General features: G+C 40.8%; 1 protein-coding gene across 1 annotated transcript in view; it reads right to left on the minus strand.

Moving 5' to 3' along the window:
* Positions 1 to 27,223, minus strand: part of MYO3B (myosin IIIB) — a 373,850-nt gene that overhangs the window by 221,708 nt on the left and 124,919 nt on the right. The window contains exon 9 of the mRNA XM_029933308.1: positions 3,989 to 4,144. Within this exon, the coding sequence (XP_029789168.1) occupies positions 3,989 to 4,144 (156 nt within the window). The remainder of the gene's footprint in view (positions 1 to 3,988; positions 4,145 to 27,223) is intronic.

Here is a 27,223-nt window from a genome sequence, read left to right on the forward strand (position 1 = left end):
AGGTTCTGGTGCCAAATGCTCTCCTGAATGCTCTATGTGCATTATCTTAAACAGTGATTAACTTCACAACAATGGAATGCTATTAAGTTCCTCGTGGGTTTTCTGTGCTATTGAATCTTTAATAAGCCCTTTATCATATTTCTCCTAGGGCTATTTCAAAGAGTTAATATTTTCCTGGAGTCCACAGCCTGCTCCCAACTTTGAGACAACATTAATATTTTTTGAAAGATAAAGGGCATTCAACGTGAGTTTCCTCATAGGACCCTCTCTCCTTACCCCCATCCCTGCCCCTCAAATTTTCTGGATACCTTCATCTAACCTTTCTGTGTCTTTCCCAACCTAGAGGTTCTTTCTAAGGTCTACCTTCGTCTTGGGCCTTTGTTCCCACTTCCTCTTTCTTCCTCTATTACCCTCTCTCTCTTTATTTTCAATGTCTCCCTCTATATAAGATCCTCCCCTTCATCTGACTAAGTTTCCCCCATCCTTTAAAAACCTGTCTTCTTCCCCTCAAGTTTTCAACTTCTCTCACCCCTGGAGAAAATACTAGAGTTGATAGAACATGCTTTGCCTTTGCAGGAACAGTAAGACAGTTTTCCCTGCAGGCTCTTAGGTCTCATTTCTCTGCATTAGCTCTCAAAACTAAACAAGTATGTCCAGCTCAGGGACCCAGGACCATCTGGAATACTGCAGAATCCTTTGGACAGAAAGCTGGAAGTTCTGTGTAATATCTGTAAGTCCCTGGCATTGCATTTGGTAGAACAGGAGGAAGAAGAAGGTTTCTTTACTGGTATCTGTCTCTTACTGTCTTACAATTTCTGTTTGCAGTCTGAACCAGGGCAGAGATGCCGCCTAATTTGGGTAGACCCTGTGACACTTCTCTCCCTGATCTCTCTCATCCAATCCACCCTGAAGTCCTGACAATACCATCATCTTAATATCCTCTGATATTTGCAATTGCTACAACCTGGTCCCTTGTCTCTCTGGCTCCTGCCTTGCCCAGCTCCATTACACTCTCAACACTGCAATTAGAATCATCTTCCTGGAGCACATGCCTCCTTGAAAACCTTCAGGGGCTCTTGAGTGACTAAGGAGCAAATCCAAGCTCCTTAGCCCATCAGGACCTGTCTCCTGCCTGCCTAGCTTCTCCCTCCTCCTGTTTCATGCCAGGCTCCAGTAATGCTAACTAATTGTTCACCAAATTCCTTAAGCTCTCCCCAGTCTCTATGCCTTTGCCCTCTGCTCACTGCTCATTATTCCCCTCTACCTAAAATAACCCCTTTCCTCAACTCCTCTTTGTTCTAAGGATGCTCCAGGGATCATCTTCCCACTAGGTCCAGGGGTCTTTTCTCCCCAGGAGTTCCAGGAAGTACCTCAACGTCCAGGTACTTTTCATATTGAGCTGTTCTCGACTGATTCTTGTCTGTTTCACACACCAGACTATTAGCTCTTTATCAGGAACTGTATCTGATTTGCCTTTGTAGTCCCTCTGTTCAGCAGAGGGCCTGACATATGCACACATATAAATGTCTCTTGAATGAATAAATGAATAAATTAGATTTTAAATGAGATAAAACTGGTATTTTTCATGTTTAGTAGCTCAGTACTGTTTATTTTCACGATGTCATGTGATAAGTAGAGATGAATTTGCACAAATTAAGTCCAAGAGGTAGTGTTCTACAGAAATGAAGAACTTTGAATTAAACAGATCATCTATTCTACTTCTACTACTGCTAACACTGTGAGGATTAATTTTGTATTAAGAGCTATTCTTTTTATGTACTGACTCACTTAACCCTCAAAAGAACCCCCATATTACAGATGAAGACACCCTGGAGCAGTACAGTTTAATAACTTGGCTGAGCTGGGATTCGAACCTGGCAAGGCAAGTGATTTCAACCACCACACTGTACTGCCTGCTGGGTGACTAGAATTGTGCAGAAGAATGATAACCTGGGTTTCTGTTTCACTCATCTATGTACTCACCTCAAATTTTCTTTGTTTCCCCCACCTTATCTTGTAAAAACTCCCCACTTTAAATATACTGAATTGCCAGCATCAAATGATATGTGAGAGTTTTTCTGGGTGGGCTGGAAAAACACCTGTGTAGCCAACCCCTGCCAGCTGCTAAAAGGAAGTAACGGTGTGGGAAAGGTGGTAGGTTAAGTGTCAATTACAGGCATTGTGTTCCCTTCAGAATTCTATCTCTTAATAAGGAAGTTGCTGTTTAAAGTTTTGATTCCTATTTGTGAGGTTGTGGGGGTCTTTTTAAGTTTGTTTATTTACTTATTTTTAAAGTAATCTCCACACTCAAGGTGGGGCTCAAACTCACAACCCAGAGATCAAGAGTCACACATTCTACTGACAGAGCCAGCCAGGCATCAGTGATTGTGGGTTATTTTTGGTAATGACTTTTAAAGAAATACAAACTCCTGTGTGAAACTAAAGATCCTGTGAGAAGCCTTGGCTATCATATGAGACTTTTGATAGCAAAGAAGTTAATGAAAATGGAGAGAAATTGAAGGAAGTGGGTGAAAGAGACTGGAGTCTGATTTTCTATGGTAAAAGAAGGAAAGTCTTTAAAAAGAAAGCATACATCTAGACAGGCACAGTCAGGCCAATGTGAAAAGCTGAATAACTTTGCAACCTAAGTCTTAGAAATTGTTCTGCAGCAGATTTCAGAGAGAAAAGGAGGCTTGATTCAATTTAGAACATTTAAGTGCCGGGTTTGTTTTTTTGCTTGGTCTATTTGATTTGATTTGATTTCATCTTCATTTTTGGTGCTAGTGCTGTGTGTGTGGTGCAGAGGTGGGTGGTTTGGGGGCAGTGACTGATTTACAGGAACAAAAGCAGGGGAAGAAAAGGGGTTTAGTTCCCTGGGGCTTAAATGCAAGTTCCCTACTGCTTCAAAAAGCACCAACTCACAAGGATTTCTCTACCCTGTAGGCAAGCCATAGAAACACAAATGACAGTGGAAAAAGGGAAAAAAATTTGTTTTGAGCTATCCAAAAGGGAATTTGGTGGTGGAAGGGAAAATCTGCAAGATATAGTCACCTTGAAACCACGCCTCCAGCTCCAAGGGTTTTGATGCTTTTTGATTTGTAAACAGTGTTCTGCAGAATACATGAATATTTCCGGAACTTGTGACTACTATTTTATTTTCTTCACCTCCAGTCCTCCAAATGTTCTCTAACTAATAATGGGTTAGAGCTTATCTACATCCTGGCCAGTTTTATAAAGCCAAATAATTGCTGAACTGGGAAGCAGATTTATTTGCATTTTTAAAAATTGTGTTAAAGAGAAATTCTGCCACCCTCTGGACAGAAACCAAAGATCTATTTCTTAGAGACCACCATGGAAGGGCATTTGACACAACTGTCCCTGAAAATAAATGTTTATTTCTTAAAATCTACACTTTAGGAAAAGGAGGGCAGGGAGGTAGAATCACTGTTGTTTTGTAGGACACAGACATCGCCTGTGGGGAAAAAAATCATTTAAAAATACTAAATTGCCCCTTAGCAGTTTTTAACTAAAGAATAGGGTCTCAGAGCACATTAGAGAAAAATCCTCCAGTGTTTAACTTGTAATCTTTGCAAAATCGCTTTACAGCCTACATTTCTGTTTTCAGCAACAGCCAGGTAAAGATTTCTCACACGATCTCAGCTATGGCTGCTTCCACACAGCTACCTTTACTGGTTTTTTAAATCCACATTTATATTAAATATAAACATCTATGTGTGTTGGCGTTTAACTAGAACACAAGGGCACAGTTGAGAGATGTTAGCCATAGAGCACAAATGGACAGCTTATTTCTAAAGCTCTCCTGATCTCATCTACTGAGTGTAGAGTACTTAATGTCATGTAAATGAAACTCTCAAAAATGCAGGGATGTGATAATTACCAGTACTAATGCTGAGCAAATCAAAACACATGACATACCATTTTTATAAATAACCAGAGAGAGGAAGCAGGAAGAGGATGAGTGCCATACCTGGTTTTAACAACAGGGTTTAGATGCTTCTGGTCTTGGAGGACCTTGGCCAGCTGTTTTTGCAGAAATAAAACCTTCCCGTGGGCTTCTTTAATAAATGGGTGGTCGAGGAGGTGTGTGACGGAAGGCCGCTTTTCAAAATCCTTAATAAGACACCTGTTTGTAAAAATCAACAACAATCAACAAACAATCCACCTGGCTCCACTGTGAACAGGAGAGAAAGGAGGCAAAGAAGCTCATTTATAAAACCCGATCTCTAACCTGACACAGTTCTTTCTGTATTCATATGTACCAGGAAGTAAAAAAAATAATAATAATAGTTCTCTGCTGGTCAAATTAATCAGTACCTCAGAAGTCTATTTTATTTTGTGTTGAAAACACAATAAATTTTTGCCATTAATTGAATTTGAAGTGCTCAAAACACTGAAAAAAATGGACTGATAAGACTGAATTTTCTGTCTGAATTTTCACTACAGAAAATATTTACAATGGAATCAGGTGAATTAGTCTCTATATTTTGGAAACATATAAAACTATATACTGTCACTCAAATAAAATTCTAATACATGAAATGTCCACTATTCGATGGTAGAAAATATGCTTTCAGGAGTTTGCAAAGAAAGAAACTGATCATAAAGAAACCTTCACAGAGAAACTCCAACACCTTGATTTCTAATGTTTTCTGAAGAAGCAGAAAAATCTCAGAACAGGAAGTGACCACAATATAATTCAGAAGAACTGGAATGGAATGATGTAAACAAGGAACAAAAAGTCCGTTGAAAATGGTAAAAATTGGGTTGCATTTAAAACTCCTTTGTGGTTAATTGGTTAAAACCACGCTGGTGTAACCACTTTCTGTTTCAGATTCAAATGCCCTTTTCAAAGAAAACAATGATTTAGTACATTTTGCTGCATGCCCTATGCTATCAAAGATGATTCTGATACAATGAAATTTTCTAGTGAAATTGAATCTGATGAATACCCCTACAACTACCACCGTATTTCCATTCTGAGTCACTGCCCCTGATAGGAGAAAGACATTTCAACAACTGCCCTTTAAACTACTAGTTTTTAGCTCACTTTGGAGGATAAATTCTAAAAGCCATTCGGCCCACTGCGTGAAACAAACCTTTCCAGTTTTCCCAACAGTGATGGGACAGCATCATCTAAAATACATAATATTTTAAACAATGAAGTGTAATCACAGATGGTAAAATTAATCAGCCTCACCTTGAGCATCTTTTCAAAACATTTAAGCAGAGTTCTTAAAACAATCCTTAACTGTTCGATTTACCAAATGGCTTTAATCTTTTCACTTTACATTTCAAATCACTTTCTGATCCCTCACCTCCTAGTTCTGAAAAGATCTTCAGTAAATTTCTCAGTCAGTTTTAGAACGGATTCAAGGGACTTCCTATCTATTGGAACTAGAGCTTTCGGTTAGAAATGCCAGAAGAATCTAGATTATCTCCATTCTGTTGCCCGCAGAACTATAAATACCACCTCTGCCTTGCCATGGGAAGAAATCAATCATTTGACTCTTATGGGTTCAAGGGACTTTGGTATCATTTAGTATTTTTCCTACCAAAAAGAAAAAGAACAGTGCACATCCTTAAAAAATACTATGTTCATGTCTTTATATTAGCAATCCTCCCTGGATTCCAGGTATAGTCATACGTAAATGTACAGCTGACTACCAAAGGGAAATAAACCCTGTTTCCCTAAGCACCTGGGAAATAAGGAACCTCCTGGTATAGAGTCAGTAACACAGGTGCAGTGGCCCTATTCTCCTGGCTTCAGGGTTTGTATATGAAATCTCCTAAAATACAAGTGGTCTCTGTCCTCTGAGAGTTCCTGCTGCAGACGGACATGGTGGCTTCATCCACCCCCTAGACCCTTGGAGGGCTTGGGTAGGATGGGAGTCCCGGAATCAAGCCTGCCCAGTGATCTGGGGCAGGTCACACTACATCTTTCCTGCACTGAGCATAAGTACGAGGGCAACCCTCAACTGCTTATGGACTAGTGCCGAGACTTCAGATGGGTAAACTCGGGGCTGCAAATGAAGGTGGGTGCCACATTCATTAGTAGAAAATTCATAGCATGTGAATGGGAAAGTGGGTTGGAACTGCCTCTACCTTGCTCCTCAGGATAGGTGCCTTAGGACAGTGTTCCACATGAGGCCTAGAAACAAGGTCCTTCTGGTACTTCAATAGAGAAAGTTCTTTGAATAGTGTTTGAGAGAGGCCAAGAAACCCATACCCCAGTTTTATGAAAATAGGTCTCTGCTGGAGTCTAGGGATGTATCCAAACGTGCTATAGCATCCAGTGGGGGAGAAAGGTTGCCCAAAAGGTTGCCAGATCATTTGGTATTTTGGAGATGAGCTCTCTCTATATTGCAGAGGGAGAAATGGCAAGTAGATAATGAAGTGAGATAATCAAACAGGGAAGAAACTAACAAGTGGATCTGTTGTCTCTTGAAGATCCCCCAAAGATGGTAGCGTTCTTCTCTCTGGAAGCAATGATCAGAAGAATTTGCTCATTCTCTCAGTAAGACCTGAGTGGGCTGAATGTCATATCACTGGATCAGCAAAACTGAAAATGAGTGTATATAGGAAGAATGCTAAGCAGAGATGTGGCATACCCAGCTGCACTGGAGGATTTTTAGGCGAAGGGCATAAAGACCTTGAGGGTACAGCCTTATTCTAAAACACTTTTGCATACTTTTTTCTCATGGGGAGCAAACAGCCAGACAGAAATGGAATTATTATTTTACTAATAACAGAGGACAGTACTACCTTCGGAGCAAATAGGGCTGAAAGTCATGCATTACTCAACGAGGTCATTGGAATCATATCATTTCATTTAGTCAGCAAACATTTATTACACAGCCAGAATTAGTCAAAATAAATTAATTCATAAAGAATTCCAATCCTTTTCCTTGAGGATCTACAACCTAATTAGAAAGATGGAAGGACAAGAGAAACATAGGAAACAGCAAAAGCCAATGTGTGCTTTTATATGCAGAATAAGAAAGAATCACCCCAAAGCATAGGGTTTTAGAGCTAAGAGACTGAGATTTTCTATCTCTACCCATTTGCAAGAGGTGAGGAAGTTCAGGTCAAGTCCTACAGAGATAAGGCTAATTCTCCGACTTCGACTTCGCAGGGAGAGGCCTTCCCCTCTGCACAAATGCAGCCATGCAGAACAGTAGGCAGGACAAGGAGTTTCCATCAGGGAAACCTTAGTGGGGGAGGTACAAAGGGAGCCAGGTTTGGGAGCAAGTCTGGGAACAAAACTGAACTCAATTGGTGGAGAAGAGGTAGAAGACATTTCAAAGTTGGGACATTGGATGGGCAGTTCAAGAAGCCAGCCTGGGCAAGCTGTGTAGCCAGGAACTCAGAACGCCAGCAGAACATTCCCCTGTGCTCCCTAAGCTGCCTCCTTTGAAAGCCCAAGAACAATTTTTTGTTTTAGTCCCTTTTCCAACTTTAACTAGGATATATTCTTTATAGCCTAAGACTCCAAACTCATATTATTTATTTTTGTCAGCTTTCATTTCTATCTTATTCTTCTTCCAGGCAGGGATTTAGTGGATTAAGATAGAATCAACTCCTGGGATCCATAAGAACACCTGAAGGCCTCCATGTCATTTCTGAAAACGATAGAATCCTCCAACCTGACTTGGGGAGAATAAACATTGAAAACTAAGGAGTTATAATATGCTATTCATTTAAGAATGGCTTTTTAAACCACAAATTGCAAATTCAAGATGCAGAATATTTTCTCTCAGCCAGGGAGTGAGAGTTTTAACGTTTATTAATTTTTTGAGAGAGAGAGAGAGAACAAGCAGGGGAGGGGCAGAGAGAAAGGGAGACACAGAATTTGAAGCAGGCTCCAGGCTCTGAGCTGTCAGTACAGAGTCTAATATGGGGCTCGAACCCACAAGCCATGAGGTCATGACCTGAGCTGAAGCTGGACGTTCAACATGAAGGACAAAACTAACGCCATGACAGGCTTCAAATAAGCCTCAGAAACTAGAAGGCCTAAGTTACTGCTTTCCCAGGGGTGACTCAGCAGCGGCAGAAAGAAAAAATGGCCCACACCCACCTACTGCCCCAGCGAGTACCACCCCTAGCCCGGGCCAATCATAAGACGCCAGAAAGGTACCTGATATTCACGCTACCTTTTAGGCCCGCTTAGTTTTACATTAGCCAATCACCCTGCGTTGCACCAACCTCTGCTGATGCACTGCCCAATCATTTTGTAACCTCAGCCCCTCACTCCACCCTTCACCCCATCCCTCTCCCCCAGCTATAATAAAAGTCCTGCTCGGCTGGTGATCTGGGCTCTCAGCACGGATCCACTGCATTGGTGAGGTCTGAGAGACCAAGCTCAAGCCCGAATAAATGCTCTTTGCTTTTGCATAAGTGATTTGGACTCCCTGGTGGTCTTGGGTTTGGGGGACCCCCTAATCTGGGCATAACACAGCAGATGGAGCCACCCAAGTGCCCTGGGAGTGAGAGTTTTTATAAGGGAATGCAGAGAATGTTGACCTCTGTATGGGAAGTGGGGGCCAGCCAAGGTGAGGTGAGGGGAGTTGGGTGAAACATGTGAGACACCCCACTGAAAAGTGGAGCTAGTGTACTGGGCAGAAAGGTTTGGGAAGAACGCTACTGATTCTCTAACCAAGTAAGTCTGGAGTTTTATAATGCACATGAACATATTAAATGTTCGTAGAGCTTCTGGGATAAAGAAAACAGCTTGATTTTGTCTAAGCCCACGTTTCCAAACTTACTTGGCCACAGACTCTTCCTTGTGTCAGTGGAACCAGGGCCCGGCAAATGACATCCTGGGAAGCACAGCTGGAGAAATCAGGACGAAACCCCAGGAATGGGTGGCAGCGTCCTCATCTCAGCTGACTCAGGGGACTCACCCAGAGCCCCGGATTGTTAGCAGCACAGTTGAGGTACCTGTAGGCTGTTGTTTCTGTAGAAGTCAGTGTCTCAGGCTGGGGAAATACATTTCTCAAGTTCAGCTCTTTCCCTGAGTCTTTTACTCAGGAAAAAAGTAAACAAGGGTTAGACTTAGGACTACTACTTTCTTCCAAAGTCTTAAGTAACTCTTTCATTCCCAAATGTTTTTAAATCATTTTTTTAAAAGCCTGGGTTTAGGTGTGGTTCTTTCTGTGCTAAGAGACCAAACAAAATAAGAAAATTAAAAATGTAAAACTACCATGAGATAGCTTGCCTGGATTTACCCTGGATTTAGAAGGCCATGGTAGGTGGTTTGAATAGGACAGAAAAGCCCACCAGAAGAAAATGGAAGCAAACTCCACTCTTGAAGGAAATCAATCCCTTACCTAATTTGAAATTCTAGTACCTTCCATCATACTTTCTTGGCTGAAGATTAATTCTCAGAATTCATTAGAGTCATCACATTAAACACAGGTTGTTGCAGCCATTTGCTGTGATCTCCCAGCCTAGCTTCTGCCAGAAACAGGCCAAAAAGGAGTCATTTCTTGGCAAGAAACAAGGTTGGGCTTCCATGTTGCAGTCTAGAACTGGTGGGGGTCCATGTTCTTTCCATTCCCAAATGATATCACTGTCGAGACACAGCTGCCTTGTCACTGTAAACTGCCATTTCATAACCAAAAAATCAGATGCGTGCAGGAGGAAGCTATTTATCAATAGTCACGGGCAGATGTTTATATGAATAAAACACACTTGATAAAGAGCAGCTGAAAAGTCAAAAACAAAAAATACTGGTGAACTGAGTGAGAGAAGCAGGAGGGGAAGCAATCCTATTCCATGCAAAACTGGATCAAAACTTGGGATTTACGTCTCTGCTCATTTCCTTTTTAATATTCTGTCTTTTATACTTTCTACTCTTTTCCTGTGGGTTTAGATTGTGAAGTGTTTGCACTGGTACACAATATCTGAACAGTTCTGATCTGAGCTCACATTTCCCTGCCTCGTGATGCATCTTGCTGCCCTGCAGTTCCTATCATCGTCAGACAGAAGCCTGAGTGACAAAGAGTCCTCTGCATCAAAAGGAGAAAATCCTCCAGGGGATATACTAATTATAGGTTAAATATTGGAGTCCGTGGTGCTCTGTCTTGGGAGGAAATTTCCATCCTGGAAGACAGGACTATGACAAACACAGGCATTTTCCCAAGATGACTAATGCCTCAAAAGAAGGCAGGCTGAGAAACTTGACAATGCATATGTTATTTTAGTGAAACATCACCTCTCCGTTTGATGGAGTATTTAATTGCACTTCAGTTTTCATGAAGTTGACAAATATTGCATGTGGTGGGGTTTTAAAGTCTTGCTGGAAGGCTGGACTTGCAATGTTAACTTCACACCTAGGATGAGAAAGTGGGATCCTAACCGGAAACATACAGGTGAGAACCAGAAGTGCCTTCGCTTTAGTTAGCAAAGGAGGTGTGTGGTTATCAATCAGAAACAGTATTCGCTAAAAGGAAAACTGCCCTGAGAATATAGGACAGAGGGGTTTAGAACAGGAAGCCCAATGTCCTTTTGAAAGGGGTAATGGGCACAGATTCTGTGTGGCAAAGTCAGAGAAAGACTACAGGGCTACAGGACAATAGGGCAGCTGCCATCTTGCCTGAAATACTGGGGCAAGGAGAACCCTGATGCAGGCTTAGAAAATCAGCAAGTTAGCCCAAGCTTAAGACAGAGCCAACAGCACCAAAGGTCCAGGGTGAGCTCAGGGGAGCCCAACAAGGAAAACAGAAAGGGAAAAACATTGCATTTCCTCGAATCTGAGGCTGGAGACAGAGAAGAAACAACTTTTCTCACCCAGAGAAAACTCAAAGGTGAAGAAGGCAACTAGAGGAAAAGCATAGGGTGGTTGGAAGTCAAAAGATCAAATCTAAGGTGGATAGAGACAGGATCTTCCTCCAGAGTTAAGGAACTAGGGCAGCTAGAGAGAGACCCATGCAAAAACAGGGCCCAGGACCGGAGGACCTACGGCAGAGCTGCAGTGTGAAAGCACCATAACAGACCAGAGCTGCAGCCTATGTGACATCTGCACACAAGTCCTCTTCACTTCACCCTCACGTCTCTGATCCCATGATCAACAGTAAATAATTAGGAAAAACCCAGACTAACTGGCCATGTTCTTAAGGAAGATGATGTGGTAACAAAAATTCTAGATTCTCAAGTACTGTTTGTCTGGGAGACTTGCTGGGGGCCACAGCTGGGAGGGACCAAGGGAAGAGAATATACCATGGACAATGGGCAGAATTCATTTGGGAGGAGGAAAAAGGAGTAAAAGTGCCAAGCAAAGAGGTGAAGTGAGGAGAAGGACCAAGTGGAACCAGGCCAGAGCCAAGGACCAAGTCTAGATGGGGCTCAGGGGACACAATGGAATGTGTGGTGGCAGGGGTGGCGGTTTTATTATGATCATTATTGGCACTTCCTTCTTCAGTTTAATCTGTACTTTTGAAGTATTATATGGCTGCTGCAAAAGACCAGGGATGTGTATGGCCTCCACTGGACATGCCAGAGCCAAGAAAGATCCCCAAACTTGTGTCCTACAGTTAAGGCAATCTTAAGGACTGTAACCAGTGGCCCCAAGTGACCACCTTCTTGCTCCTGTATTTTGCTTTTTTCTTCCTTGGTTGGGAAAGTGCTTTGCAAGTAAATATTTTTCCAGGCACCTCCAGCCATGTAGCTCAGTTAGGGCACCTGAAAAAAAATGAGCCATTACATCACTGCCCAGCTCAGTGACTTGCTTACTGGACTGTTCATCTGTGTTCACTTCCCACCATCTGATTCAAGGGGCTGGGAAAGGCATGATCTCTGGGTGATGGGAATCCCGGGACACTTCCACCTCTCAGGCTGCAGCGCTGCTGGTTCTTAGGGAGCATTCGCTGCTCCTGCAGGTGCTGCCTGAGTCTCCCCCACTCAGCCACGCCACTGCCTTCACGCCTCTGTGAGGGGCTGGAGTTGGCCACAGGTCAGCCCTAGACTCAGCCAGCAAACCAGGCACAGGCCTTTGTTACCTTTAAAGGTCTTTGCTTCCAGTGAAAATTCAGGAAATATTTGCTTGAAGCACCCCAGAAAGATGAGGAGTAGTCAAAGAGGGAAGTGATGACTGAACTCAGAAGGAAATAGTTATGGAAAATGTGGGCGAGTCAGGGCAAAATAATCTAGATGGTGGCAAGTCCACTGAAAAGAGATATTAGGGGCGCCTGGGAGGCTCAGTTTGCTAAGTGTCTGATTCCTGACTTCAGCTCAGGTCATAATCTCCTGGTTCGTGAGTTTGAGACCCATGTCAGGCTCCATCCTGACCACGTGGAGCCTGCTTGGGATTTTCCCTCCCTCCCTCCCTCCCTCCCTCTTTCTCTCTCTCTCTCTGTCTCTCTCTCTCTCTCTCTGTCTCTCTCTCTCTCTATATATATATACATATATATACATATATATACATATATATTCATATAGCATATGATACATAGTTATATATTATATTACCAATCTTAAATATTTAAAACAGTATGTTGACTTATTTAAGTAACAATGCGCTTTAATCTCCAAATCCATTATTCTCCCAAGTGTAACACATGTACTCACTCATTTAAAAAAATGTTTGGTGCCTAGTATTGTAGCAGTATCATATAAATAGGTTAAAAGCCAGAGGTCAAATTTAACTCTATTTCTTATATATATGTGTTAATATGCAAGTTAATCAAATTTTCTGGGCCTCAGGGTCTTCATATGAAGGGGTGATAAGGTCACTGTTGGGAGTAAATGAGATAATCCATGTATGGTGCCTGGCACATAGTGAACATTCAATAAATGCCAGCTACATGGGCGAGCCACTGTAGTAGGTGCGGGGGATACACTAAGTCCACTTAGGGAAGACAGCCATGGCAACCCAATTCCAGGCAGGATGAGTGCTATAAAAATAAATGTTAATGTGCAATGGCTCCTTGAGTTAGGCATAAATAATACATAAATTAGCTACTTTTTCTCAATGCAATTCCTACAACCGTGAAAAAAAAAATCTTGTTTGACAGATGCCCTAATCAGAACTTAACAAACTTTTGGGGGAAGTGGAGGACTTTGAGGGGCTAACAATTCAGCAAAATCAAAGAACTCTGGCATTTTCAAGTTCAAGCCCTTAGGCACTCCTGTTTTTGAATGACTGGTTAATTTCTTTGATTCAAAAATCAATTTCCATTTTGACAAACAGTTATGGTCTGCTTCTAGTCCAGCCTTAAGTGCTGGGGGATATATGATTCTAATCCTTCCCTTGATCCTATTTGCTGCCCTGCCCAAATTAAATCCATAATTCCCATTTGCACGCATTTTTTCCTTACAAGAGGAAGCAATAGACAGTACCCAGCCATCCCGTATAAGAAATGCACGACCAGTTCTATAGTGCATGAGTATTACAAGCTCAGGCCTACCTAGGAATAGAGTGGGAGCTAGGAGAGTGTAAAACAAACAAAACATATTATAAACCTCCATAAGAAACTTATCTTCCAAGGTAATACCAAACTTACACATATGAACCATTTAGTAAACCCAGTGGGACTGAATTTACTGATTTATTCAAATACTTATTAGGTATTTAGTGGGAATGGTGCTCCACCAAGTGCTCATGGGGAAAAGATGTCTTGAGTGAGAGATTAGCCTACATGGGATTTATAAACAGGTAGTAAAATAGACATAACCATAAATAATAATAATAATTGAAGGCCAAGAAGTGTAAGTACTAGAATAGTTCAGGCCAAGTAAATAATAGTAGTTAGAAGAACAAGTGTTTCATGTGAGAAATGACACTTGGGACTTAAAATACAAAAGGGATGCTGACAGGAAATGCAGGAGAGGGGCATTCCAAGTGGAGGGTACAGTAGGAATAGAAGCCCACTGGTAAAATGTGTGGCCCATAAGAGAACAGAGCAGAACAGAACAATGCAGTTGTAATAGAGACAGGGCTGAGAATCTGGCCAGGACCATCTTATCTAGAACCCAGAAGGCCATGTTAGTAAACTTAGGTTTTCTTTCTTAGCTACACTGAAATGGTTTGAGCAGGGAGATAACACAATTAGATCTTTGCTTCAAAAAACGGACAGGCACCACATTACAGAGTAAATCAGAAGGAGGGAAGGGGGGAATCCCTTTACAAAGCATACAGTCTGAATTAAGGAAATGGGAAAGGAAATTTGATGGCTGTAGCTGGGAAACTTGAAGACAAGTCAGGACTAAATAAAGATAAAAGAAGGGATGCCTGGGTGGCTCTATCAGTTAGAGTCAGACTCTTGATTTTGGCTCAGGTCATGATCTCACAGTTTGTAAGATTGAGCCTTAAGCCTCGTGTTGAGCTCCACGCTGAGCATAGAGCCTGCTTAGGATTCTCTCTGCTCCCCTCCTCCCGTCACTCTCTCTCAAAAATAAATAAACTTAAACAAGAAGAGGAAGAAGAGGCCACTGGTGGAATCTTTGGCCAACTTAGATTGAAATTTGCAGGATATACCTGTAGCCAAACCTTGGCAAACACATTAGCAATTCAATGGTCTCCTTTTACTTTTCATTCACCCTCTTTGTTCAAACTGTCATCGATGGCCACAGTTGACCTGCCTCACCTTCTTGAAACATTTTCTTTCTGTGCTTGAAGTGATGCTACATCTATTCATCATTCTTTTACTTCTCTGACCACTCTGCTTGTTTATTTTCACTACCAGGTAGAACAAGATGACAAAAGAGAGGGGACAGGGTATGCAAAGACATGAAGGAGATGAAATAAAATTACAGTATTTATGCTCACAGGCTTGGAATCTGCTGAACAAACAGACTTTGCCCTGCAGCTCAAATAAGCTGAATTAGATAATATGGAGAGATTTTGCATCCTTTGGAGATGGATATCTCTATTCTTAGAAATGCACAATCTCAAACCAAGCTGCAGATTCTGCTAAAAATAAGTGGGCTTGACTACTATATGCACGTCTGGCACTAAGTGAAAATTAAAAGTGTAAGAAAACCAGCAAAAGCTATTACATAAAATGTACAGTTGATTAATGAGTTTTATCACAGCTTTAATATAATTCATATACCATACAGTTCACACTTCTGAAGTATACAATTCAAAAAGTTTTAGTATATTCACAGTTATATCATCATCATCAAATCAATTTTCTGAATATTTTGATCACCTTCAAAAGAAACCCCATATCCATTAGTCACTCCCCATTTTTCCTCAACCTCCTCAGTCCCAGAACTACCAGTCTGTTTCTATGGATTTGTCTGATTTGGGCATTTCCTGTTACATATGTGGTGTTTGCTGACTGGCTTCATTCATTCAGCATAATGCTTTCAAAGTTCATCCATGCTGTAGCACATCAGTACTGCATCCTTTTTACTGCTAAATAATGTTCCATTATATGCATATACCACATTTTGCTATCCATTCATCAGTTGATGGACATTTGGGTGAATTCTACTTTTAAGCTATTATGAACAATGCTGCTATGAACATTTGTATATAACTTTTTTTTTTAAATTTATTTATTTTGAGAGAGAACATGAGCAGGGAGAAATGGCAGACACAGAAAGAGAATCCCAAGCAGGCTCTATGCTGTCAGTACAGAGCCTGACACAGGGCTCAGTCTCACAAACTGTGAAATCATGACCTGAGATGAGATGAAGAGTTGGACAGTTAACCAACTGAACCACCCAGGCACCCCTGTAAACAAGATTTATTTGTTTGGTTGTTTGGGTTTTCTTGGCTTTAACCCAGAATCAGGAAATGTATACAAGTTTTTATGTGGACGCATATTTTCATTTCTCCTGGATATGTATTGCTGGATCATATGGAAATTTTATGTCTGACCTTTTGAAGAAATACAAGACTATTTTCTAAAGTGGCTGCATCATTTTACATTCCCACCACCAGTGTATACAATTGATTTTTAAAACTTTACTTTGTTAGACAAATAATTTAAAGCATCCTACAACACTTGTTTAAGGTATATGCAATAAGACAAGATAAAAAATAATTATTAGCAGAAGAGAAAAATGAAACAAAGAGGGAAAAGAGGGAATGAGGGAACAAAAGTAGAAATTAGAGTACCAAATAAATTACTTTGTAGTGGCCATAAATCTGGCTCTGAGATCTGTAGCAGCCAATGTGAAAGGGAAAATGCAGTCTGCTCTATATTTCTTAAAATCCATGATATAGAAACAGACTAGCTGCCTGTAGAACTATGACTATATGATGATGATGATGACTGGCAAGGAACTAGAAATAAAATTTTCATGGGTTTTCATAGAAATGACTCTATATAAGGTAATGAATACTATTTCCCTCCAATAAACATGGCCATGAGTTTCAGAGTTGTTTCTTATCTTCAGTCCCAACTGATATTGTCTATTGTCTATCAAAGAGTTATATAGTAAAAAAAAAAAAAAAAAACCCTCCCTGGGTGACCAATACAAGGAGGCACAAAGCTCTCTAATCTCAAACCAGAGCTAAATCGATCAGTTACTTGGTAAATTTTTATAATCAGGTCCCCTGACTCTTAAAATGCTGAAAGCAGATGCTGGCATCCATCAAGGAAAGAAAGGCAGGGGGGCAAGCTGGCATGTACAACTGACCATTTGAACTACATGGGTCCATTTACATATGAATTTTTTCAATAAATGCAGTATAATACTGTAAATGCATTTTCTCTTTATATTTTACCATTTTCTCTAGCTTACTTTACTGTCAGAGTACAGTTTATAATACATATAATACACAACATGAGTTAATCAACTCTTTTTGTTAATAGCAAGGCTGCTAGTCAACCATAGGCTATTAGTAAAGTTTTGGGGTATCAAAAGTTACACACAGATTTTCAACTGTGTGAGGGGTTAGTGTCTCCAACCACTACATTGTTCAAAAGTAAACTGAACTATTCATTGCAAAGAACAGAAAGAAAACTGCTGAAAAATTTAGCTCATAGATGAAAAGCAACTCAACGGAGGGAGCAATTTAATCCCACAGGTGGGGTTTGGGAGAGAGCAAGAAGAGAACTGAAGCATCGCACAAATGGGAATGGAAACAGTAAGACTGTTAAATTTGTTTTGTAAATAATGACAATATTGGTTCCACCTAAAATTTCAGGCCATAGTACATGGTAGAGGAAGATGAGACTGAAAGGAAAAATCATGGCCAAGAGTTCCAATTATCTGGCTGGTATTGTGTCTGCCCACATTTAGCACCCTCCCCTTGATGTGTGTTTTTTTGGTAAAGATTTACATAGACTGCACACTGGCTGATTGCCAATTATGTGAATATTATTGATGGTATAAAATCAAATTGGGGGAAATAAACTAGACCAAGTTTTCATTAACACCCTAACCACTACTGAAAAGCCTGGAGATGACACAAAAACAGACACTCAGACCAACGGAACAGAATACAGAACCCAGAAATGGACCCACAAACGTATGGTCAACTAATCTTTAACAAAGGCGGAAAGAATATCCAATGGAATAAAGACAGTCTCTTAGCAAACGGTACTGGGAAAACTGGACAGCAACATGCAGAAGAATGAACCTGGACCACTTTCTTACACCATACACAAAAATAAACTCAAAATGGATGAAAGACCTAAATGTAAGACAGGAAGCCATCAAAATCCTACAGAAGAAAGCAGGCAAAAACCTCTTTGACCTTGGCTGCAGCAACTTCTTACTCACCATGTCCCTGGAGGCAAGGGAAACAAAAGCAAACATGAACTATTGGGACCTCATCAAAATAAAAAGCTTCTGCACAGCAAAGGAAATAGCCAGGAAAACTAAAAGGCAACTGATGGAATGGGAGAAGATATTTACAAATGACATATGAGATAAAGGGTTAGTATCCAAAATTATAAAGAAGTTATCAAACTCAACACCCAAAAACAAATGTCCAGTGAAGAAATGGGCAAAAGACATGAATAGACACTTCTCCAAAGAAAACATCCAGAGCCAACTGACACATGAACAAATGCTCAACGTCACTCATTATCAGGGAAATACAAATCAAAACCACAATGAGATACCACCTCACACCTGTCAGAATGGCTAACATTAACAACTCAGGCAACAACAGATGTTGGCAAGGATGCAAAGAAAGAGGATCTTTTTTGCACTGCTGGTGGGAATGCAAACTGGAGCAGCATGCAAACCACAGGATGGAGGTTTCTCAAAAAATTAAAAATAGAACTACCCTAAGACTCAGCAATTGTACTACTAGATATTTATCCAATACAGGTTTGCTGTTTCAAAGGAGCACATGCACCTCAATGTTTATAGCAGCACTATCAACAATAGCCAAAGTAGGTATAAAGAACCCAAATGTCTGTCAATGGATGAATGGATAAAGAAGATGTGGTATATATACAATGGAGTATTACTTAGCAATCAAAAAGAATGAAATCTTGCCATTTGCAACTATGTGGATAAAACTAGAGGGTATTATGCTAAGTGAAATTAGTCAGAGGAAGACAAATATTATATGACTTCACTCATATGAGAAATTTTACAAAACAGATGAAAATAAGGGAAGGGAAGCAAAAATAATATAAAAACAGGGAGGGGAATTAACTATAGAGAACAAACAGGGTTGTGGAGGGGGTATGGGAGGGGTATGCTGGAGGGGTTGTGGGAGCGGGTATGGGCTAAATGGGTAAGGGGCATTAAGGAATGTACTCCTGAAATCACTGTTGCACTGTATGTTAACTAATTTGGATGTAAAATAAATTATATTAAAAAAAGAGTACACTAAATGTGTTGGAAAAAGGAAGAAAAGCCTGGAGAAAATATTGTCAGATAATAAGTAGCTGTAAATGTCATGCAAATCAGGATTTTGCATGGATACTGGCAGCCTTGTTTATGTTCCTGAGGACACAAACCATCACCATGCCTGTCACCTGCCATCCTTCTGCCCAATTTCTCAGGAAAAAAAAAAAAAAAGGGCAATGAACTGCAAGACCTCAATGACTGCTTCTGTCGCATTTTGGAGGCACTTCTGTTGCACTTCCTGAGGAAGTGGCCACCCAAGGAAGCCAGTTAGTGCTGAGCCTCTGGGCTTTTAAGGCCAAGAAACGAAGACTTCACCCCCTGGGGACGTCAATCCAGTGCTTTGTTCAAGCACTAAATTTTTGAAAGATAAAATATTTTTCTTTTTTAGGCAAGGGAATGAGTAAAGACACCAACTGCCAAAGAGAGCCTGGGGAGTCCTTAACACTCTTCCACTAACATGAAGGAGCAGAATAGCTCCATCTATTACATCAAAGCCTCATCAGAGACCCTAATCCTTTCTGAAAGGAACTCTCAGGCAGCCAAGCCTTTAATTTGCTGAATAATCGCCCTCTGATTAACCCTTGCAAAGCAAAGTACAGACGTTGCAGGCACCAAATGTTCCCAGGGGGTGAAAAAGAAAGGGGGCGGGGGCTGTGATGGCTCCTACTCCCACCGTTAGTGAACTAACTCTACGCATAGGTTTCTAAATGGTTAGTTTTCTGTTTTCCTTTTTCATTTCCCTGTTCACTCTCTCTCTCCTGGAAATATGCCACTTCCATGCTCTGGGACTTACCGTGTGTCCTGGGCTTTAAGCCACTGTAACTCAGTGACATGCATAGATAAGTGATGTGGAATGACTTGTGTTGCTACTCATAGTACTAAATCAGTGACATGAAAGGCTCTTTCAATACCATTTACCCACCACATCACTCTAGGACAAGCCACTTGTGCTCTGTGAAAAAGGACAGACAGAAAAGAGAGACAGAGGAGGAAAGAAAGAGACACAGAAAGAGAGAGAGACATAGAATGATAGAAAGGGAAAGAATAGAATAGAAAAGACAAAAGAAAAGAACAGGACTAGGACCCCACAAGTAGAGGAAAGGGTAAAGAAAAAAGGAAGAGAAGCAATAATGTCAGATCAGGCATTTCCCTTATCTGTTCTAATTAAATAGATGTCTAGTGTTTAAAAAAAAAAAAAAAGGTGTATAGGGGCACATGGGTGGCTCAGTCAGTTGAGCGTCTGACTTCGGCTCAGGTCATGATCTCACGGTTTGCGAGTTCCAGCCCCAAATCAAGCTTGCTGCTGTCACCACAGAGCCCACTTCAGATCCTCTGTACCCTTCTCTCTCTGCCCCTCCCCCGCTCACACTTTCTCTCTCAAAAATAAATAAACATTAAAAAAAAAAAAGGTAGAGAATCCTTTCTGTGGGATCCTATTGCTGGAGGAAGACAACTATACACTATGTTACCAAGGGTCAGGTAACAGGTTACATAGGTCGTGGGTTTCATGCTAATGTACATTTATAAATCACATACATATTGGACTTCCTGCTCATTATATCAGATAATGAGATGAATGACTGAATGTATGACAAAGTGGTCAATTATCATGTGGAGGATATAAATTCCATTGTGCTGAGGACATTTATCTCTGTATTGACCTGGCTCTAAAAGCAAGGATCATAAATTACAAGCCTTCAATAACTGCATGATAAATATTCTAATAAGAAAATGCCACCAAGTCCTGTTTCCCCAATAAATTTCCATATGGCTTCAGTTAAAGAAGTAAAATGCAGAGAATGTTCTAATTTTTATTTTATTATCAAAAATTATATGTAGAATGAAGACTATACAGAAGAGTCTATCTACCCCAAACAGTAATGTGCTAGAGGCAGCACACATGAGATTCTCTAGATATTGTTACATTTTCAGGAATTTTGTGAACTGATTGATGTTACATTGGTAGCCTGAAATTGGCCATAATGGGGAAGTATTTTATACCATGGAAATCAGTAAATGATATGAATCAGCCCCCTAGCCCTACCCAGCCAGTTGTTAAATATCACTGCTCATGAACTAGAGATCCTGGGGAAAACTGCCCAATAATTCAAAAGTACTGTGATATGGGTAAAGACCCCACCTTACCACGTTTTCCCTCTAATTCTTTTTTTTTCCTTATTTCTTGCCTTCTGTTGGAGAAACGTTATCTGTAGACCATTTTATCCTTTTGTTGGCTTAGAAACTAGACATTGTTTTTCTATAATTTTAGTCATAATCCTACATGGTTAAAATATTTGCTTAACCATAAGCTTTCCAGTAGCTCTATCCTCTTTTTGAGCACAAGAATCTATGGTTGCCTTATCCAGGAACTGAACACCACCATCCCCCCTGAATTTTATGACTGTTTAGATTTATTTCACCCCAAATCATTTGCCTTCTTATAGTTAACAGTTACTTATTTTACACTTTCAGAATATTCTATGAAAGTATTTCATTTCAAATGAACTTACGCTTCATTGGTTATGGCAGCGAGTTGCCTTTGTTAGCCTTAGAGTCCGTGTGTTTTGACATGTCGGTTGGCAGGCTCACTTTGAGGAGGAGGAAGAGGAGAATTTTTCCCTTTCCCTCTCACTTTCTCTCTGTGCTTACTCTCTTAGTGTAATGACTTTGGGTTGTGTCTTCTGGGCTGCTTAGGTCTCTAGCCCAGAGCCAGTTTTTAGAATGGCATTTTGTGCTTCTATCCCATGGTTTTATTAAGTATATGAAAGAGCTCATCACTGTGGCAGAGGCCCAGCCATTTATTTATCCTACCATTCTCAGGCAGAAGCTGGACACGAGCCATAGTCCTCCTGAGTAATGGTCAGCACCTCCCTAGGTGTTGGAAAACAACACAGAGGAAATTGCTTCAGTCAGAGCACAGGATCATATGACCTCTCCTTATCCCATTCTTTTCCTCAGCTTCTTTTCGTCAGCCAACAAGAACTGCCCCACACACTGGCTTCAGGCAGGAGTCCAACTCTGGACACGGTCTTCCTTGGAGCCCTATTAGTCCTTTTATTCATAGGAGCCAAATCTCCAGCCATCACTGCTTGCTTTTTGTTTTTTTGAGAGACAAAGAGAGACAGTGCAAGCAGAGGAGGGTCAGAGAGAGAGGGAGACACAGAATCCGAAGCAGGCTCCAGACTCTGAGCTGTCAGCACAGAGCCTGATGTGGGGCTCGAACCCATGAACCATGAGATCATGACCTGAGCTGAAGCCGGACGCTTAACCGACTGAGCCACCCAGGCACCCCATCATTGCTTGCTTCTAATTCAGCAGATTTATGACTTCAGCTTAGCCAAGCATTTTGTGTTTTCATTCCATTCTGATCTGTCTCAGTATCTAGATTCCTTCCTTCCCTAGTATAATGTTTTTGAACTTTTTTACTTTAAAAACATTTTAGGGGCGCCTGGGTGGCTCAGTCGGTTAAGCCTCCGACTTCGGCTCAGGTCAGATCTCACGTTCGTGGGTTCAAGCCCCGCGTCAGGCTCTGTGCTAACAGCTAGCTCAGAGCCTGGAGACTGCTTCTGGTTCTGTGTCTCCTTCTCTCTCTGCCCCTCCCCCTCTCATACTCTGTCTCTCTCTGTATTAAAAATAAATAAAATATTTTAAAAAATATTAAAAAAAAATAAAAACGTTTTAATGTTTATTCATTTTTGAGAAAGAGAGACAGAGTGCAAGTGGGGGAGGGACAGAGAGAGAAGGAGACACAGAATCCAAAGCAGGCTCCAGGCTCTGAGCTGTCAGCACAGAGCCCTATGTGGGGCTCAAACTTACAAACTGTGAGATCCCTACCTGAAGTAAAGTCAGATTCTCAACTGATTGAGCCACTCAGGCACCTCTGGCCTTTCCATTTTATGTGAGGCCGTCATTGTTACATTTTTGGAAAAGCATAAAATTAAAGATCCCCTTTGACAGATATTCTTGCCTGGAAACATCTAAAGGCAAAAATCCTTCAAATTCAAAGTTATCCAGTAATTTCTTCTGCTTTCCACAATCCTAAATTGTTTTCCTTCGGTAATTAATATCTATGGGTGTGAAGAATGCATTAATAATGTATACGGCCAAGACTGACAGCTATGAGATGTGCCCTTGCTCTTATTTTATAGAGGAATTAAAGTCTAGGTCATAGGTGTCAAACTCCCCCACATCTTAATTCTCACCCCTCACACCTGCATATTCCCCTAAGGCAGCTTTGGCGTGGCAATGTTTACATCAGAAGGAAAATTGCCAGCTTGTAGACGGTCATGTCGCTGACCATGGTTCTGAAACATCATGAGCTATGAAGACCTAGGTCTTTTTTTTTTTTTAACTTTTTACTTGAGTGTAGTTGACACACAATATTACATTTTATTTTTTTTTAATAGTTTATTGTCAAATTGGTTTCCATATAACACCCAGTGCTCTTCCCCACAAGTGCCCTCCTCCATGACCACCACCTCTTTTCCCCCTCCCCCTCTTGGTTTGTTTTCAGTACTCAATAGTCTCTCAGATTTTGTGTCCCTCTCTCTCCCCAACTCTCTTTCCCCCTTCCCCTCCCCATAGTCCTCTATTAGGTTTCTCCTGTTCTCCTGTTAGACCTATAAGTGCAAACATATGGTATCTGTCTTTTTCTGCCTGACTTATTTCGCTTATCATGACACCCTCGAGGTCCATCCACTTTCCTACAAATGGCCATTATTTCATTCTTTCTCATTGCCATGTAATACTCCATTGTATATATATACCACATCTTCTTGATCCATTCATTAGGTCTTTATCTTAATCCTGGGTTCATAAATGGCTCCTCTTCAACCTTTTCCTGAAATTGTGAACTAGGTGAGAGAGTAGGCAGTGGTGGAAAACAGGACAAGTGGTATGGCAGGGGGAGACTGGTGGAGATGGGGGAATGGAACACAACAGGGATAAGCTGCCAGGGACGATTTGTTTTAACATCATTTTCATATATTCAAAGCAATCAAAAAAGAATCCATAGCTAAACATGTCTACATCATTCACTTTTAACAAACTTATCACATTTCTGATGGTGAAACTTTATTTCTGCTTTGGGTAAGTACATTGGGAGAGTGCATTTGACCACTTTTTTCACTTCACATTCTTTTCCTTAATATTATGTTTGCAGTTAGGAGAGATTTATAAAGACCATGAGTCCTAACATTCAATTTCTAACTCAAGTCCATCATATGCTGGGTATGCTCTACAATTTTTGGTTCTTCAAAAGGAACTGATGTTTACTGAGCTCCTGCCATGCGCTAGCAAATGTGCAAAGTATTGAAGATAAAAGCAAAAAAGATACATTCTCTGTTTCTGAATTAGACAGTGATGGCTGTACAACATAGTGAATGTGCTAAATGACACTGAATGGTTCCCTTTAAAATGATCAATATTTATGTGAATTTCACTTAAACATACACACACACACACACACACACACACACACACCCTGCAGCATCATGAGCTTGAGAACAGGTACTAAGTTATGATACAGACCTTGATACAAATCCTAGCTCTGTCAGTTTCTAGTTGTTAGACATAAGGATAGTCACTTACTTTCTAAGAGGTTCACTTTCCTAACCTGTCTCATATGGCAGAGGTCAGAATTCACTGAAATAATGCATGTAAAGTGGATTTCACTGTGTCTGACACATAGCAAGCTTTAAATAAATCTTACTGTTAATATTATCTGTACTCCTCACAGAGATAACCCCAAATTTATCCAACTACTTTTAACGCTCAGGTATCTTTTAGGCTATACTTGATTTGGTTGAATGTGGGCTTTCTTTGGCTAAATAAGTTTTGCCAAGAACAAAGATTTTCACATTAACAGAGAACTTGGTTATAATTAAAAAGAAAAGTGAATTCTAAGTCCACAAAGGTATATGCTATCTCTATACAGATATCCAGTTCAGGGTCACAGAAAATATCTCTAAGGGTTCATGATCCTCTATTCTGGACACAGACTCAGAATCCTTCTAATACAGCATTCTAGCAATCAGGTGGGTCAGTCTTGGGATAGGAGATGACAACAATTTGCCATCACTTTGTATATAGTTTATTTCTCTCAGACAGGCATATGACCAAGACATCTTAGCACAGAATATGTATCTGATTCCTGTAGTCCTCAATAAAGCCAGAAAATATTGATAATTACAGAAATATCCCTCTTTTACTATTGGGCAGTAGACTTGGGAAGAATTTAACATAAACCCTTAATATCTGAGACATATTTCTAAAAAAATAAAATGGAAGAAGGAAGGAAACAAGAAAGGAAGCAAATAAGAAAGAAAACACTACAGTCTTATGATATAATACTAATACTTGACTTTGTGATGATGTTCTACTGTAGTAAAATTTTTGGAGTGCCTGGGCAGCTCAGTCAGTGAAGCATCCAACTCTTGATTTCAGCTCAGGTTATGAACTCACGGTTTTGTGCTGCCAGCACAGAGTCTGCTTGGGATTCTCTCTCTCTCCCTTGTTCTCTGCCCCTCCCCCACTCATGCTGTCTCTCTCTCAAAATAAATAAATGAGCTTATAATTTTTTTTTACATTTGATCCTCACTGGTAGACAGGTGGACGTTGCTATCCTCACCTGCAGCTAAGGAAGCAGAGGCTTGGAGAGATTAAATGAGTTAAGGTCACATAACCACCAAGTCATGGACCGTATTAGTTTCGTAGGGCTGCTATAACAAGGTAACACAAACTGAGAAGCTTAACAAGAGACACTTATTGTCCCACAGCTCTGGAGGCTGGACATCTGAGATCAAGACTCAAGGCTGGTAGGGCAATGCTCCCTCAAAGGCACTAACAAAGGATCTATTCCAGGCCTCTCTCCTAGTTTTAGTTGTTTCCTGGTTTATAGCAGCATAACTCCAATATTCACAGGGCATTCTCTCTGTGTGCATATCTGTGTCCAAATTTCCCCTTTTTATAAAGACAACCAGTTATACTGTTTTAGGTGTCCACTCTACTCCAGCATCTCATTTTAACTAATACATCTCATTTTAATTAATTGCATCTGCAATGGCTCTTATTTCCAAATAAGGGCATATTCCAAGATATTGAGGGTTGGGACTTCTACATATGAAGTTTTAGGGGACACAATTCAAACCATAACATGGGTTGATCAAAGCCAAGCATTCTGTACAAGCATGAGGAACACTGCTTGAGCCTAAGGATTAAAGCTTTGGGCTTCTCTTCAAGGCAAAAATGACCATTATTTACTAAAATATAGCCTTTTAAGTAAAATTATTCTTTCAAAAACATTCAGTAGTCCTTCACATTAGAAATCAATTTTGGGATTCCCCCCCCAACTTATCAACTCGGTATGATACCTATGTCATGTATTTGATGAGGTTCCTTATTTCCTTAGGAGGTTCCAAACTGCAATACTAGAAGGTCAGCTAGAAACTGCACACACGTCCAAAAGGAGATGGAAGAACAAGAGAATCTATGATTACTCATTATATTTTATATCACTCTTATACATTTCAAATCAATTTAAAAAACCAAATCAGCCCTTTCCTCACTAGTGCCAACAGGCTATGTCTGTTATTTTTATCCCTGCCAGAAATCAGTGGCCTGTAAGAATGCAGTACTAGTGACATGAGCCTTCATTTCCATTTTTAATTAAAATTGTTACTGACCTAGAGCCATATTTCCTTCTGCACCAGAGCCTGTGGAAATTCCACCGTAGAAACCACAGTAGCCAGTAAGTGGAGGATCAGACAGGAAGCCAGGAATGTCGCACTGTACCAGAACATCACAACTCTTAAGAGAAGATCCAAGAGGGCACCTGGGTGGCTCAGTCAGTTGAGTGTCTGACTCTTGATTTTGGCTCAGGTCATGATCCTAAGGTCTTGGGATCAAGCCCCACATTGGGCTCCACATTGGGCACTCAGCCTGCTTGGGATTTTCTCTCTCTCTCTCTCTCTCTCTCTCTCTCTCTCTCTCTCTCTCTCTCCTCTCTCTCCTCTCCTCTCTCTCTCTCTCTCTCTCTCTCTCTCTCTCTCTTCCTCTGCCCTTCCCCCCGGCTTGTTTTCTCCCCACCTCTCAAAAATAAATAAATAAGCTTGAGAGAGAGAGAGAGAGAGAGAGAGAGAGTGAAAGAGAGAGGAAGGGAGGAAGAAGATCCAGGAAGGGTGTGAACCTGGCCCCTCCAAGCTCTCAGCTTGTCCTTACTTTCCCCATCCCTCCCAGGCCCTAGATCAGCCTCGGTGGAGATCAGACTGCCCCACCTCATGATCTACTTCTGTTGTGACTTATCACCCAATGGACACTATTGGCTCTCCTTCCTGACTCTCACCTTTTTTGATGATACCACTATGGAGTCTAAATATTTCTCACATTTGTTGAGCTCTCAGTCTGTATATCACTTAATTCTTGCAACATCCTATAAGGT

Source organism: Suricata suricatta, chromosome 3, assembly GCF_006229205.1.
Source record: "Suricata suricatta isolate VVHF042 chromosome 3, meerkat_22Aug2017_6uvM2_HiC, whole genome shotgun sequence".
NCBI lineage: Eukaryota > Metazoa > Chordata > Mammalia > Carnivora > Herpestidae > Suricata > Suricata suricatta.